The sequence below is a fragment of the Adiantum capillus-veneris genome, chromosome 11 (assembly GCF_014529385.1).
Source record: "Adiantum capillus-veneris isolate H3 chromosome 11, ASM1452938v2, whole genome shotgun sequence".
Lineage (NCBI taxonomy): Eukaryota > Viridiplantae > Streptophyta > Polypodiopsida > Polypodiales > Pteridaceae > Adiantum > Adiantum capillus-veneris.
Genome location: NC_140941.1, coordinates 3101750 through 3118881, shown reverse-complemented (window position 1 = coordinate 3118881; position 17132 = coordinate 3101750). Strand labels below are relative to the sequence as shown.

Sequence of the window (17132 nt, the reverse complement as noted above, 5' to 3'; positions counted from 1 at the left end):
CTCCGTATAATTAATTTGGACCCTTGTGTTGGAGTTCATCGATGTTTGGACCCGTAGGTCAGAGTTGAAGGCACATGCATCTGGTAGGGAATCAATCAGACATATCTAAAGCACTATGGATGAGTGCGTACCAATCCATTGTTGCTGGTCGGATTCTCGTCGGATTATGGACATGACGTGTTTCAAAGTTAATTATCTGGAAAGTATATATGGACGTGATGTGCTCACAGTTCACAAATGGGGATTTTTGGACGTAGTGTGGTCTACAGTTCAAAGTTTCTAAAAGGAAACCGATGCTCAAGATGGCATTATTCTTTGGTACAAAGTTGACGGTAGCATAACCGAGGTGTATCCAGTATCCCGGCCGGTGATGGGGTGTCCATGGTAGCTTCTTCATCGACTTGGTCTCACTTTTGATGTCCACTATGAGGTACAGAGAGGCCGTTCGAGTTTTGGGATCTCAAGTGAATTGCCCAATATGATCCCATTATTTAGTTTGGCTTTTAGGTATATATTTCACTTATTTGTCAAAGTCTGGGTAGGACTTTTTATCGAGGTTTCTATATAAGCAACCGTCAGCCCCCATTGTATATCGTCATTTCATTGCCAAGGCTGGTTGGTTCACTCTCTCTCTCTCTCTCTCTTTCTCTCTCTTGTATTATCCCTGCTGGTGTATGCTTAGACTTTGACATTAGGCCCCATCTTAGACCATTTAGAAGCCAACACGGAAGAAGGTCTTGGATAAGAGGAAGCGGTGACATCCTGACCAACCACAGATTGTATATAGAAAGCCCAAGAACCAGAGTGCTATATTGTTAAAGTTTAAGAGAAGTCCGAGACTAGTTGTTGCAAAAGAGAGAGATGGAAGAAACGTGGGTGGATTCACAAGACCCATTCCTGTGGATAACAATCATTGTCAAAAGAGGGCGCCAACATAATTACTAGGATTTGGCAGTTATATTTACCACTGTAATTGTATAGTGTATAGTAAGTCAAAGCCCATTCTAGGTACCTATAAATAGGACCCACAACTTCATTTTGTGAGCTAGCCATTCCATAATCTAGAGCTTACCCTTTTTGTAATCATTGAGCATTTTGTAGACCGTGGGAACATGCCTTAGGGGGGCGCCAACATAGTTACTAGGAGTTGATAGTTATATTTACCACTGTAATTGTACAATGTACAGTCATTCAAAGCCCAATCTAGGTACCTATAAATAGGACCCATAACTTCATTTTGTGAGCTAGCCATTCCATAATCTAGAGCTTACCCCTTTTGTAATCATTGAGCATTTGCTCTAAGCATCATTGAGATTCCTAGTAGCTTTATCTGGTGCCAATTGTACAATTTCCAGTATCTGCATACATATCAATCCCATTTTCTTTTTCTTTTATTTTCATTTTAGTCTTTATCCGGTTCCTGTGGTGGTACCTGAAGTTTGAGATGATCTAATTCCAGTTATACATGTGATCTTATCATATTAACCTAGAATAGTTGTCAAAATTGACCAGCTCATTCCATTGTTCGTCCATTATGGCAGAATAAATGCCTATAAGAAGATATCCATATCCATAGGGCAGAATAAATGCCAATCAGAAACCTTGTTGCACTATTGTGCATGCCTCACATACCTTAATTAGAATCAATCTTGTCGATCATCAACCAAATAATCGGTCGTAAGTTGGTCGATGTTGTCCTTGAGTGTTGCAATGAAAGTGTACATAAAAACCTTATTGTGTGGAGTTAAGTCCACCAACTGGCATGCCTTGCCTTGCATGGATGTGTATGGCCTTGCCTTGCTTGACACACATTCTACATAGAATCGTCTTCTATCAAACTTGAGTTGCCCCCTCTACTTAAGGCTTGGTCGAGCTTTATAGCTCCTTGCCTTCATCGAGAATTGCATGGCTCTTTGCATGCTCTTGCATGGGGTAGAAGCCTTGCTTCCCATTCATTGACTTTGGTTGCCGTGCGTTTTTTTTGGGTATTACCAATCCGATGTTGTAGGCAAACCCTTCAAAGGAGGAGCCTTCGAATGTTGTCTACCCTTTTAATACTTCACACCATGTATCGGCTTGTGCTTTGGATTGCCTTGCAATTTGGAAAATTTCCTAGCACCCTGCATTGTAACCATGTATATGGTAGTGACGTGTGTGAACGCACTTAGGATATTGAGGCATGTTTTTTTCCCTTGTGCATTGTATATATGCCCATTACTCTAGGGCTATCTTATTTTGTATTCGTACACTTAGTAATACATTGTCTTTTGTGTGCCTTGAGCTTCTGCTCCATCTCCAAGTTGTGTGTGCATTCTTACAACCCTAAACTCCAACAATTGGTATTATAGCATGTTGCGTTCGCCAGCATCCCCATGCTCACTTTCTTCAATTTCGATGAGCTTTAGCAAGCACCAACAAGTCAACAAATGCTTTGGGAGAATATTGATTTGGGCTTGTTTTGGCTTCCATTTCCACTACGATAGCAAATGTACAGGAAATTTCATCTTTTTGTGTAGAATTTCTTGCACTACAAATTTTTGCATAACAAGTCTTTTATAGTCCAATGTGATTTGTGCTATATAGCACGTACAAAAAGAGCTCCAATTTTTTCGATGAAGTATCTCTAATCGGAAACAATGTCTTCATAGTGGCATATTCTTGTTTGCGCACCATAAACAAAAAATACAATAAACCTTTTGGTGGGCTAAATGTAATTTTATATGGAGATCTATGTCAAGCTAGTGCAGTTTGAGATTTATGTATTCTTAGTAAAAGTCTTGATTAGTTGAGAAAATTTATTACACCCTCTTATTAGCATCAAAACTTTGATATGTTATAAACTAACAACAATTATGAGACAAATTGATCAAGCCTTCATAAACATACCAGATGGAATACGTACTGCAAATCATACTATTCATGACATGAACTCATGTTACCTACATCCTTTACCTCAACCAAACATAACCTCCGATCTATTTTATGCAAAGAAAGGAAAAAGATTCACATAATGATTTTGTATTTCAAACCACAAAATGGCATATCTATAACTTTCCATGCATATAACACAAAATCAAAATCTTGTAATAAAACTATTCAAATATCCCATGATCCAAAATTAATAGGAGGACTCCACACTACCCTCCACTTCAAACTAGGTCTTAAAGTGGCCTTGTCAATGAAGCAAATGGCATTTTCAGAGGATTCACAAACAATCCTAAGAAACACATACTATTGTTACAATTTGATAGGGCAAAAATGGCCAAGATGTAAGATTTGCTTATTGAAACCTGTTCAACACATGAGTAGACCAACTTTGAACACCAATTGGAAAAATAGTTCAAATGTGAAAGAACTCCCTAAACACTATCACAAGAAATTAATTCCCTATTCAATCGGTAACTATCCAAACAATCCATCGTGCCCAAAGCTCGACATTAAATACCTTAGCTTTTAACTCAAATAAAATACAAAATCATGGACTATTCTAAATGTCCCTCTTTCATATTCGTACCCCCACTCACCTCTACTTGTTACAATAGCAACAATGTGATCACTTTAAAGTAGAAAACATTGTTCTAGAAGAGAATTTCCATGTGATATGGGAAGCAAAGTGAATCCATGTACAACATAATTTTTCACCAATACCTCAACATCATTTAATTTTTAAACATTGTTTCATTTAATATTAATTACCATAATATAGTTGATTACTAGCTTGATGGCTTCACATGTACTATAATTACAAGAAATAATAATACAACCACACAATAACATCTACTTACCTAATCACAATCACATATCATCATCTAGTCCTTTTGGAGTCTCACTTTTTTTTTTCTTGCACACCCATAGTTCAATACAACATTAAAAAATTGTTTCTACTAAATAATAAAAGCAAATTTCAAAGCTAGAACTTTCAATTCTAAAACTACATTCACTTTGTACCTCGAACCTTCAATGCCATTGTTGCCATTACTACAAGCTTTATCATTAGTCCTTACACCTATTGATCTACACCAACCAACTATCCTTCTATGTGACTTAAATGTTGAGGCAAACCTCACAAACTCAAAGTACATTACACTCACAAAATTCTATTGTTTTTCTATTCAAAACAAAATATATCACAAAAGATAACTACGTATAGTTCGACACTAGACCACATTTGGACGCTTAGAAACTTGGCCACAATCACTACGGAAACAAACTTTACCTTTTGGTCAAACTATTCCCCTATTTGCCTAACAGTCCCCTCTCGTCAATTTCATCCACAATTTAGCCCTTTCTTAGCAGGCCAACATGACCACTCGGAGTACCTTGTTTAAAATAGCAGTGCGTACCATATTGTCCTCTTCCCCATCCGCTAATTAATAACGGGCCGCCATAATTTGGGAAGGAGCCCATTTGAAAAAGAGCCCCATTTTCAAATGACTCACTGTAACATCGCACTGCTGGTAATGCGGCTTTAGAGGTTATGGTGACACAGAAAGCTATGGACTTCTAATCGCGAGATGGATCATTAGTTTCAGCTTTCAAGCTACGTCTTCCCCGTCCCTGCCCGATCTCTGCTAGCATTTCCTGTTCCATATCGATTCTTACCCGGCTGCGTTTTGCCATTGGTGATCCTGCCCTCCAATGCTTGCTATTGCTCCTTACCCTTCTGTAGCTCCTTATGGGTAACTCGTTCGGATGCTCAGCATCTGGGGAGAGACTAGTTTCTGCAGCTCGAGATGGGGACCTCGTTGAAGCTCGTGCTTTGCTGGAGTTCAACCCATTGCTGGCAAGATACTCCACTTTTGGGGCTCTAAATTCTCCCCTCCATTTTGCAGCAGCCAAGGGCCATAATGAGGTGCAGGCTTATGGCTCTTCTCATTCCTTGATGTTTTCTATTAATAAATAATTTGTCTTAATGTTGAGTTTGTATTTCCAGATAGTAAACCTGCTGTTAGAGCACGGCGCTGATGTAAACATCCGGAATTACTGTGGTCAGGTATACATTTGTGCACATAATTGCCTTGTATTTGCCACACAATTTACCAATTCAGCTTACATAATACTGAGAATCATGTTGCTCCTTGCACTATCAAGCCATGATCATCACTGAGAATTAATGTTTATTTGCAGACTGCTCTGATGCAAGCTTGTCGCTATGGACATTGGGAAGTTGTTCAAACATTACTTCTTTACAAAGGAAACGTATGCAACTTTTGTGCCCCACAACACTTAAGAAGTGTTTCTTTGTTTCCTTCTCAGCAAGATTGGAATTGCATGGAAACATTCGTATGATGCTAGACATTTTGCAAAAAATTTGTAATTGATGTATTGTCCTTGAAGGTCAAATATAACCTATGGGACCAAATGAAACATGCTACAAGCTGTATGTGGAGACTCTTGATGCTTGAGACTGTGGATATAAGGGTGGGAATTGAGAATCCCCGAAGTGAGTAGGAAAAAGAAGTTATATGTAGGATGTGATCCGGCTGAAAATGTGAGGGAAGCAAGCTTGAATTTGATAAAAGCCGAGCAATTAAGTAATGTATGATGCTTAGACTCTTGAACTTGCAATGACCATAGTGTGCATACACGAAGGGACTCTTCCCTAGTGCCCCAACTCCTTGTTTCACATGAAAGAGAGTGGGAGCTAAGTTGGGTGGTTGCTATGTTGTGATTGGGTGCTATGGTTTCTTTCGGGAATATTGAGTGTATAACAAGTTATATCGTATAGCTTAGATTCGTACGGGGTGTTTTTAAAAAACTCTTAATAACCATCAATATCATAAGGTGTGTTGTATCGTACGGCCGTACGATACGATCAGGAGTACGTTGTAATTGTATGATATGGGCATTTCTCCACCGTACCGAATCTCCCATGTTTAGTGGAAATTGGCAAAATATAGGGCTAACGAGCTGTTTTGGGCATAACTATTTTTGATGCACAAAACTTTATGAAACTTAAGGGGATAGTGCAACATGAAAGTTCACTTGTCCCCATGTAATTTTTGTTGTGATTGCACGTCGAAAAGTGATCAAACTAGGGGCTGATTTCTTGTTGCGTTTTGGTATGAACCAAGACAAGATAAGGGAGGCATGGTGGTATACCGGCCACTAGATCTTCTGCGGGAGTGGTGTGGAGTTGCCAGGTGATAGCTTGCTCGCCGATTCTTCGAGGGGATTGCTAGTACTCTTTTCTCTCTCCATCCATTTTCCACTCTACACATGAAGTGTTGGATTCCATTTGGGAATTCGACATTTCCAGTTACATCTGGATCTGCTTTTGAGGGGTTGACTACCAATTCAATTCTAGTTCAAGAACACCTCAATATTTGGTTTGGCCAATATAAAGATAAGAAATGATTTGAATGATATTTGATGGCATCCATAGAAGGATGAGATGTCATCCTGGGGAGGCACTAGCTGTGCTATTGTAATGTGTAGTGGAAGTGATTTATGGTATTAACTCAAGATGAGTGCTCAATGCATATTCAAGGTTCCTTTTACTTCATGAGAGAGATGTGCAATAAACGAGAGAGAAGAGAGAAGGATATTGTGACTGAAGATTCTGAGTGAAGAGAGAAAGAAGACTAACACCGGACCCCCTCTCTATCGCAAGAGAGGTATTTGCTTTAGATTGCACAAATGTTGATAAAATGGTCCTAGATGTTGAAGTGCTGATGGGATCTGGTGGTAGATGCTTGGATCTAGGAGGCTAAGGGCTAAAAACTGAAAATGCTAGTCTAATTCCGCTATTGAAGCTAGCGACGGGTTGATGGGTGGGAAAAGCTGATGGTGGTGCATGGAGAGGAAAACACTAGTGCTACTGGGTACTCATACTGCAGGGTCCTAACTTGGTTGGAGAGGATAGGTTAGAGAGGCTGGGTTGAGTAGTGTCTGCAAGAGCCGCCACAACTTCTAAATATGCTGGCTGCACTTGACAATAAGTTAATAACTCATTATAAGAGGTGCTTACTGTCCTTTACATGCAGTTAACTACCTAGGCCGGTACTAATACTAGTGTGTGGAAACACTTCCACCCTGTAGACATTGGTGGTGCTCATGTGCAATCAAAGGGTATGCAACTACGCTAAAGGAACATGCATGTCCAATGTACAGCTTCACAAGGGTGCTAGAACACTTCCTAGGCTATCCTAAACCCTAGAGATAGGAGTTAGCTTGTCCACATGCACATAGAGTTAGATATGCACTTGACAACTATAGACCAAGGTGAAGGTGAATACTCTAAACACCCACTCTTAGCACGTTATACTGATCAAACAGTCAAAGCCGAGGATGTGTGCCAACAACGAAGATGTTTGTTGTGATGCCGGTTGAAGCACAATACTCCAGGAGTGTAGATGCAGAAGGAAAATACTCCATGAGCGTAGATGCATTATGGGGAATCCCAATTGCCAAGAGATCTCGTAGTAAGATGCCGTCACAAGCAGTGTAGGAAACTGCTGTAGTTAGTCTCTACAAAGGAAAGGATTGCTCCAAGTGATAGGACCCGAACAGAGTGTTAAAACTACTCCATAGATAGTCCCACCAGTTGTAGAAATGTGAGTGCGCGCGTGTGCGGAAGCATGAGAGAGGAGGAGAGAGAGAGACAGTAGACCACAAACGCAATCTGTAGGAAAGGGGGCGATCAGCCCCCCATTGACTCCCAAAGCAAGAGAACCTCAATACAATAGATGATGTGATCTCTGTGAGATGAGATATGTGGAAGTGGGTACCCCCTTGTTCCTATAAATAGGTGCCCAAGGGGAGGTAGGCAAGGCCTGATAAAAATCCCCACGACCCAACAAAAAAATGATATATGGACATATATGTGGGCTCCGGACAAAAGTGGACGGCCGGCCCCAAACTCGGGCGGCCGGACCAGGAGAAACCTAGACTTGGGTGGCCAGCCTAGAGACATACTAGCCGTACAAGTATGCCCTAGACCTGTGAAGCAGCAGAGTGGTGTAAGTCTAACACCCCCTCTCAGCACCGGATGCTGAACAAACCGCATGAAGCTGAAGATGTGAGGCAAATGATGAAGATGTTTGCTGCAATGTCCACTGAAGAACAATACTTCATGAGTGTAGCAGCAGTATGGGGTGTCCTGACCGCCAAGAAATCTCCGTGGTAAAGTGCTCCCGAACTGAGTGTGAAAACAAATCCTTGTCGTGAAAGAAGTGCCAATAGACCTGCAAATGTCCTGCCCAATAGGATCTGTGGTGTTTGTAGTCAAACCATCTGGAGAAAATGGAGAAGCCCAGGAACCGTCATGAGAATGATCGGAAGCCTGTTAATGCATGAACCTGTAACCGAGTGTGGCTAGGTGGCTAAGGTGTGAAAAACTCCAGGGAGGCCGCACAGTCCACCACCGAATGGTGTCCTGTCAGTAGGTAGGGTAATCCAAGATGAGGGGAAAGCCAGACTCAACAGTTTGCGTTGTGAAGGGCCTCTGAGAAGAGGTGTGGTCAGACCAAGCTGTCTGCATGGTAATCATCCTGTATGAAGAAGGGAAGCCAGACTGAGCAGTCTGCGTTTTCTTGCTTGTATCTCCTGCCTCCAATACTCCAGTGTCAACCAAACAACGCCACCAAACCGCATCTCAGTGTGGCTCTCAATGTGAATGAGCTGGGAGTGGCCTACTGCCCAGGTTGGGGGATAAGTCTGTTGTAAGGTTACCGAGGGCGAGTGGAAGAAACTTTGAAGGTAGCAATCCAAATGATCAGGAGTGTAGAGGAGCAACTACACTACCATCCAAGCCAAGCTTGGGGTGACTCCGGATGTAGTTGCAGGATGCCTGATCTCCCGCATCTCGTGGGTAAACTCTTCAAGAGAGTCCAAAGAACTGAAGGGCACTCTAGTCTGTAGATCCAAGCAATGAATCTGTTCAAGAAGAGATCCCAGATCCTCTTCCTAAGTCCATGTAGATGCTCCTAACGTGTAAGCAAGTGATCTGACTTGTCGAGGTCAAGTGGCAAGTGTCTGTCCACCCAAGATGGTGGTGTCCTCTTTGGGGAATGTCCGAATCCCATATGCCATGAGCATGGCCATATCTCGTGTGAACTCCTCTGATGAGTGCATAGGTGTGTCCATTGCAAACCACAAGTCACCACCCCCTTTGGAGTGTGCAATTGTCGAATCATGGCTGGAATGAATGGATCTCCCAAGGATCGTACGCCCGTAGATGATCAAGTCGATGTCGAAGATACCGTGTACTGCAGCAATCACTAAGAGACCGCATGGACCACCGTCGGATGGTGTCCTGGCAGGAGGTAACTTCATCCTCTGTGAAAATGCAAGCCATGTGTCTGCTGTCCACCAAAAAACACAACTGCGAGGTGATGAAAACGCTGCTATCCAGCGATTTTCAACGTGCTCGAACGCTCCCAGCAGGGTCCGGAGCGGTGCAGAGGGTGTAGGGAAGGGTGGTGAATCACTGTCACTACCACAGATGGGCTGAAAACAGAGTAAACAGAGAAAACAGCAAGGTATGTATGGCTGAAATCTGTAGATTTGAAGAGGAACTTCGCCGGCAAGGCACCGGATGCCATGGCCGGGTAGGTGGTGGCAAGATCCGCGGTCCAGAAGCTGAGCGCTGCCCTCCTGCTGCAAAAACGCAGGTCAATTTGAAGTCCAATTTTGTTGCACTTTTTGGCACCAAAAACCTTTTGTTTGCTGAAAAAACAAATGCTTGATGGGTACCCTAGGTGCCCAGCAACTTGTGGAAAGTGTCAATGACACAAAGTGACCAATAAAACCGCCGAAAATGGGCTGAAAACTCAAAAAGGCATATCTGGCAGAAAAACGCAGATGGAGCAAAAGGAGGTTTTTGGCGATGAAATGATCCCAGAAGTGAAGCGCTAGCTGCCTGATGCAAAAACACTGACCTGATCTCGCGCGCCTGGTTGTTTGCAAAATGCTGGCAGAATTTGCATGAAAACACTGGTTATGCTGATCTTGGGAGGAGAATCTGATGCGGAGATGTGCTGTCCGAGGCCATGGAAAGCCTAAGCTGCTGATACCATGTGAGAGTGCGCGTGCACGGAAGCGTGAGAGAGGAGAGGAGAAAGAGAGATGGTAGACCACAAACGCAATGTGTAGGAAAGGGGCGATCAACCCCCCACGGACTATCAAAGCAAGAGAACCTCAATACAACAGATGATGTGATCTCTGTGAGATGAGATGTGGAAGTGGGTACCCCCTTGGCCCTATAAATAGGTGCCCAAGGGGAGGTAGGGCAAGGCCTGATAAAAATCCCCACGACCCAACAAAAAAATGGTATATAAAAATATATGTGGGCGCCGGGACAAAAGTGGGCGACCTGCCCCAAACTCAAGGGGCCGGACCAAGAGAAACCTAGACTATGGGTAGCCAGCCAAGAGACATACTAGCCGTACGAGTATGCCCTAGACCTGTGAAGCAGCAGAGTAGTGTAAGTCTAACAAGAAAGAGTGCCAATGATTTCTTGTTTGGATATCCAAGCCTATCATAGGAGTCTTGAAGAGGCAGCTATCTCCGTGCTTTGTTTATTTGTCGATTAGAGAAATGAAATGAAATGTTATATCAACGTCTTCAAAAGGCCAAAATGACCTATGAGACCAAAAGGTTACATCCATGTGTGACTCTAGGTGTTTGGGGAACATAAAAACAAAAATCAATGAAGGTACCTAGACTGGGTAGGTAGACTTTGAGAAGGCTTATGATAGAGTAGATTGGTGTTTCTGGGAGGGCACTATATAGAGGATGGGTTTCCCCTTATAGTGGATTAGAGGAGTAGCTGCATTATATTGCTTCAAGTGCTGTCACAATCAAAGTCCACATTGGACGGAATTTTCCTATTGTCCTGTTCAGTCCAGCAGGACAGCTTAGTTCTTCCTTTTTTTTTTTGCCAAGGCCATGTGCATTGCAAGACACCATAGTTGAAAGGCCTAGCTATGCCTATGGATGGCTCGCAATTTGTTGGATAATGTCACGTGCACATGGCTCTCTGTGCCATGCGGACATGCTTCATCGACTTCCAGAGCCAGTTTTTCCCTAGTTTTTCCCTTCTTCATAGATAGGAGTGTCAATAAATCATGTTTATGATTTATTTTGTTGGTTGTGGTGGATAGTTTGCCCTACCTAAGCCTAAAGGAGTTTATAACTCAGATTTCAGTTTATAGGGGGCACTCAGTTGAGCATTCCATCTCAGATTGCAGAGCACTAGCAAAAGAAGCAAAGCTGCCCTACGTTTTGCAGATTTCAGCGCTAGCGTCTTCAGCTTTCTAGCGCCAACGTTTTGGCAGGAGGAACAAGCATTTTGTCGATTCAGCCATAGCGCTAGCCACCCCCTTGTAGATCAGCCATCATTTTCTGTTTTCAGCCCATCCCCTCCCGGGAGATGTGCAAGATCCGCAAGCGCTAGCCTCATGGATGCGGTTCGGTACTTCGGCAACCCATTGAGCCTCTCCTCGGCCGTTCCCTCCGTGGCATCCAATGCTCCATTGCTATCCATCATTGGCATCGTCGAGATTTGCGTTTACAGCCCTTCGTTCCTCTCACATCGGGAGTGCAAATCAATCCCACATCTACCCCTTGGTGACCATCCACAATCCCATATCGAGAAGGATCCAAAGGTGCATCAAATTCGCCCCGGAGGTGCCTCTGGTCTTGAGAAGTTACCCCAACAACAATCATCATTCAAGCTAGTGGAGCTTGCACTTGAGGTATTGCATTGTGTGTGCATTCCATTTACGCAATCAAAAGCAAATATCACGTCAACAACGGTGTGGGGGGCCCTTGAGAGGGTTGGTTGGGAGTCGGGACACTTCTCTCTCTTTTTCTCGCTCTACACATCTCTACCGCACTCTCTCATTCCCTCTCTTGAGGGAAAAGTAAAAGGAACCATCATTTAAGCTAAAGCAATCACTAAGGCAAGGAAAATAAGTAAAAGATTTGTGGAGATGTAAAACCTAGATCTTCACCATTTCAATTCTGCTGCATGTAATGTGCAGCGGAATTAATGTTTGAACTTTGCTCAAGATGAGTGCTCCGAACTGTGCTCAAGGGTTCCTTTTACTTACGGAAGGGAGAGCCTTCCATTTTTTTAGAGAGAGAGTGCAATGGACACAAACAAAGTGAATGGACACAGTGAATGGAAGTGCATGAGACTGAGAGATAGAGAAGAGAATACGACACCAGAGACGTTGTAAAACCCTCCTCCGAAGGCCCCACTCTCTATGGCGAGAGTGGTCTACTTATGATTGCACAAATCTCTACAATGCTTGGACTTGCCGACGATGTCGACGACGATGAGGACGACGACGAGACGGGCTGAAATCTGCAAATCTTATATCTGCTGAATTCTAACTCTATATCGGTGACGATGTTGATGACGACGATGCGACGACGACGCGCTGAAAACACAGATGCTGAAATCTGCGTTTTCCGGGCTGAAACTGTAAACCTTGTGGAACTGACCGTGCGGCAAGGAACTGTTGGGAAGGTGAGATTTGCGAGGTTCGTGACTTGATCTGCGATGTCTAAGGGCTGAAAACTGAAAACGTTGGTGGTTCTTGATGTTCCGTCGCGATGATCTACAAAAACGCTGAGGTTGTGATGCAAATAAAAAACGCTAGGGTTGCATTGTCTTCTGCAGTCGCCGGATGTCCTGCAAATGCAAAACGCCGGGCTGATCTGCTGTGTCATGTTGACGCCGGGCTGATCTGCTGGGCACAAATCGCCAAGGCTGGTCTTGTAGATGAAAAACGCTAGGGCTGTCCTGTTGATGCAGAAAACGCTAGGCCTCTTGGGGTCTGTTGAGAAGTTGCTTGTCGAGCGAGTGCTCCTGCTGCCTCTTCTCCAGAAAGTGGTAACTCTGGTTTGCTTATATATTAACTTAGCAAAATTGCCCTACCTACTTTCCAACAAAAGTCACTTAAAATTAATAAGTGAAAAATGTCAAAAATAGGGAAAATAGGCCTATGCACTGTAAAAATGCTACTGATGGGATCTGATGGGAATTTGATGGTCATGCTGTGTGCAACCAAAGGATATGCATCTAATCTAAGTGTCTGGACATGCACGGTCTGCGAACAGACTCACAAAAGTGCTAGATCACTCCCTATTCTATACTGACTTGACTGAACTGAACCACCGTGATCATGCTGTAGCTTGTCCACGAACACATAGAGTTGGATGTGTCACGTGACATCCCCTCCTTTTCAAAGTGAGGTACTGGTACCGAACTGTATGGCGTCGAGGGAGATCGCCAACAACATCCGGAATCCTCGAAAGGACTCTTCGTCGGCCCACTCTGATGTGTGGGTCGTGCGATACTTGAACTTCATAAAGGTCTGCAAAGCTTGCTTCTTTGGGCCGCGCCGAAAGCGAAACAAAGTCTTCTGGAGCTCCTTCCATGCTTCAACTTCGTCTAGAGTCATGCTTCTTCCTTCTTCAAGAATCTCCATGTCTGAAAATTCCTGAAACCACTTCCAACACAAAACCATGAACATACCTATTCCATGTAAAGTGATTGGAAAAAAACTCGTCTTCCTCAAAGACTGTGCCTGAAATGTGGATGAACAAATAGACGGAGTGCCAAACCGTTCACCACACACACGCAAACAATGAGATCGAATCTTGTCTTTCTGATCTATATCAATCAACTGTGGCAAAACACAATGGAAATGCCGACGCTTGGTGCTCATACTTTCTTGTGCTCTTTCTACGACTGTGTCGTGCCAAGGAAGAGAGGGAATGTGACTCCCTTGAATGCATACTTTTCAGCTTTCCATGAATAATCCGCATACATCCGTGCTCATTCATGAGTGAAACGTGCTCAACGTACAATATGTCATGCCTAGGAAAAGGGATCACATAAAGACGCTGATTAAAATATAGGAAACGATCACGAATGAAACACTCGTACAATGCGTGATGACTAATCATGCAAACACATAGTACTTCCTGTGGCGGTTCTTTGGATCTCGACTCAAGAGCCAAGATTGGTTCTTTCTGAGGGGGTTCTTTGGACCGAGGCTCGTGAGCCAAGATCGGTTCTTCGTGATTGATAAAATCTGCAATGAGGTTAGCTTCACTAGAAAAAGTATCCACTAAACCATCATCCTTGTGAACAATCACATCATCTTCATGCAATTCATCATGCTCGTGAGAAATCACATCGTGATCATCATGCTTGTGAGAAATCACATCTTGATCGTGCAAATCATCGTGCTCATCATCATCATTCAAATCATCATGCAAAGCATGTGTGTTATGCTTTAGAGAAGAAGAGACGGAGAGAGTCTCCTTTTCCTGATTTTGTTCAAACGGTGCCTACACAATTAAAAAGAGTCGCAAGAACTCTTTCATGTATTGGTCGCTCTTGTCTTTTCTTGCTTTGTTCTCGTGATCAAATTCTGCTTGTTTTTCTTTGGCTTCCAAGCGTGCTTGCTCGTGCTCACGCTCTATGGTTGCCATTCCTTCTTCGTATTCATGATCTATGGCTGCCCTTCGTTCTTCGTAGGTCTTTCTTTCTGCTTCTCTTTCTGCTTTTCTTTCTTCGCGTTCTACCTGTCTTTCCATAAACAATTGCTCCAACTCCTCCATAGGAGTTAGTGCAATCCTTGGCGTAGATGGGGAAGGGGGAGGGTTGGAAAAACCTCCTGGTGGGGAAAATTCTTCTTCGCCTCTCTCATGCTCATCACCTCCAAGCGAAGTATCCATTCCGCTTCGAGTGATGACCATCCACTGAAGTCGAGGGTTCTTGTGGTCTTGGGTTCTTAAGTTCATGAGGAACTTGGGTTCTTGGGAGTCTTGGTTCTTGGGGTTCTTGAGTTCTTGAGGTTCTTGCGGATCTGGAGGTTCTTGAGGGTCTTGAGGTTCTTCTTTCGCTTGCAATCTGTGTTAGAGAATGATCTTCTCTTCACCCGAGTTCTGCTCTTTCCCACGGGCCTTGCGCTCACACCAAGGTTGCTTTTTCCCACCTCACGTCGATTGGCCGGCCGCTAAGTGCACGGTCCGCTCTCAATGAGTGAAAAGAGGCACAAGGGGAGGTTGGACAAGCCCTTCTTTCTTGGGTTTCTTGTCACTCTTCAAGAACACGATTAGGATTCGACATGCCCAAGAGATCTTGGGTTACATGCGACCACAACAAGCAAGAAAAATTCTGTGGTTCTTGTGGTTCTTACCTTGAGTGATACAGAACACTGCCAAAGCTCTAATACCAATGTAAGGTGCAGCGGAATGAATGTTTGAACTTTGCTCAAGATGAGTGCTCCGAATTGTGCTCAAGGGTTCCTTTTACTTACGGAAGGGAGAGCCTTCCGTTTCTTTAGAGAGAGAGAGTGCAATGGACACAAACAAAGTGAATGGACACAGTGAATGGAAGTGCATGAGACTGAGAGATAGAGAAGAGAATAAGACACCAGAGACGTAAAACCCTCCTCCGAAGGCCCCACTCTCTATGGCGAGAGTGGTCTACTTATGATTGCACAAATCTCTACAATGCTTGGACTTGCCGACGATGTCGACGACGACAAGACGGGGTGAAATCTGGAAATTCTAAGGGCTGAAATCTGCAAATCTTGTATCTGCTGAATTCTGACTCTATGTCGGTGACGATGTCGATGACGACGATGCACTGAAAACGCGGATGCTGAAATCTGCGTTTTCCGGGCTGAAACTGTAAACCTTGCGGAACTGACCGTGCGGCGAGGAACTGCTGCGGGAAGGTGAGAGCTGCGAGGTTCGTGACTTGATCTGCGATGTCTAAGGGCTGAAAACTGAAAACGTTGGTGGTTCTTGATGTTCCGTCGCGATGATCTGCAAAAACACTGAGGTTGTGATGAAAATAAAAAACGCTAGGGCTGCAATTGTCTTCTCCCGTCGCCGGATGTCCTGCAAATGCAAAATGCTAGGCTGATCTGTTGTGTCGTGTTGATGCCAGGGCTGATCTGCTGTGCACAAATCGCCAAGGCTGGTCTTGTAGACGAAAAACGCTAGGGCTGTCCTGCTGATGCAGAAAACGCTAGGCCTCTTGGATTCTGCTGAGAGGTTGCCTGTCGAGCGAGTGCTCCTGCTGTCTCTTCTCCAGAAAGTGCCAACTCTGGTTTGCTTATATATTAACTTAGCAAAATTGCCCTACCTACTTTCCAACAAAAGTCACTTAAAAATAATAAGTGAAAAATGTCAAAATTCACTGTAAAAATGCTACTGATGGGATCTGATGGGAATTTGATGGTCATGCTGTGTGCAACCAGAGGATATGCATCTAATCTAAGTGTCTGAACATGCACGGTCTGCGAACACTCACAAAAGTGCCAGATCACTTCCTATTCTAGACTGAATTGACTGAACTGAACCCTGATCATGCTGTAGCTTGTCCACGGACACATCGGGTTGGATGTGTCACGTGACACTGCACCTGATAGATAAGGAGTACGCGGATGACACTATGCTCCTTGTACGCTACGACACACACACACACACACACACACACACACACACACACACACACACACACTCTTTGGACAATCTATGTGATTTTCTTGCTACCTTTTGCTTGGCAAGTGGTGCACTCATCAACTGGTACAAATCTTTTGGCTTTCTTGTAGGTGTTGATGAGGACTTTCCGCGGGTGTCCAGGATAATTTCACTTGGCTAACCGAGAGGATAGACTTGCAGATACTTGGGTTTTCATGTCGGCATTGATGTATTAGTTGAGCAACGGTTTGAGCCAGTTCTTTAGTCTATCAGGGGGAAACTTTGCCATTGGTCTTTATTGCATTCGTCCTTGGCAGGCAGATCGCTTGTGGTCAATCAGGTTCTTCTTGCAACGACTTGGTTCACCATATCTGGCACGACTCCACTTTGGTGTCATGGCACGGTTGAAGCGCCTAGTGCGCAACTTTCTGTGTGGTGGCCTAGATGGCTCTACAGCTTTGTTCGAGGGTCGTGAAATTGAACCTGCAAACACATCTTCTCCAATCCTCCCAAGGCTGCATAAGCTCTCGTCAATCTAGTCTTTGATGCTCTCAATGAAAACGCCGGTCCATTGGAGACTACACCAAGATAGGTGTATGCATCTGTACACTCCACCGTCTCCTGGCCATATGTAGAAGTGGGTGCTGACCTCTTGACCCACTGTGGTGTGGTGT

At 43.9% G+C, this 17132-nt stretch overlaps 1 protein-coding gene across 1 annotated transcript in view; it reads left to right on the top strand.

Moving 5' to 3' along the window:
- The first annotated feature begins 4480 nt into the window (after positions 1–4480).
- Positions 4481–17132, top strand: part of LOC147446819 (E3 ubiquitin-protein ligase XBAT33-like) — a 44168-nt gene continuing 31516 nt past the window's right edge. Inside the window, exons 1-3 of the mRNA XM_086522786.1 lie at positions 4481–4852; positions 4934–4993; positions 5128–5199. Coding sequence (XP_086378912.1) covers positions 4676–4852; positions 4934–4993; positions 5128–5199 — 309 coding nt within the window. The 5' untranslated portion in view covers positions 4481–4675. The remainder of the gene's footprint in view (positions 4853–4933; positions 4994–5127; positions 5200–17132) is intronic.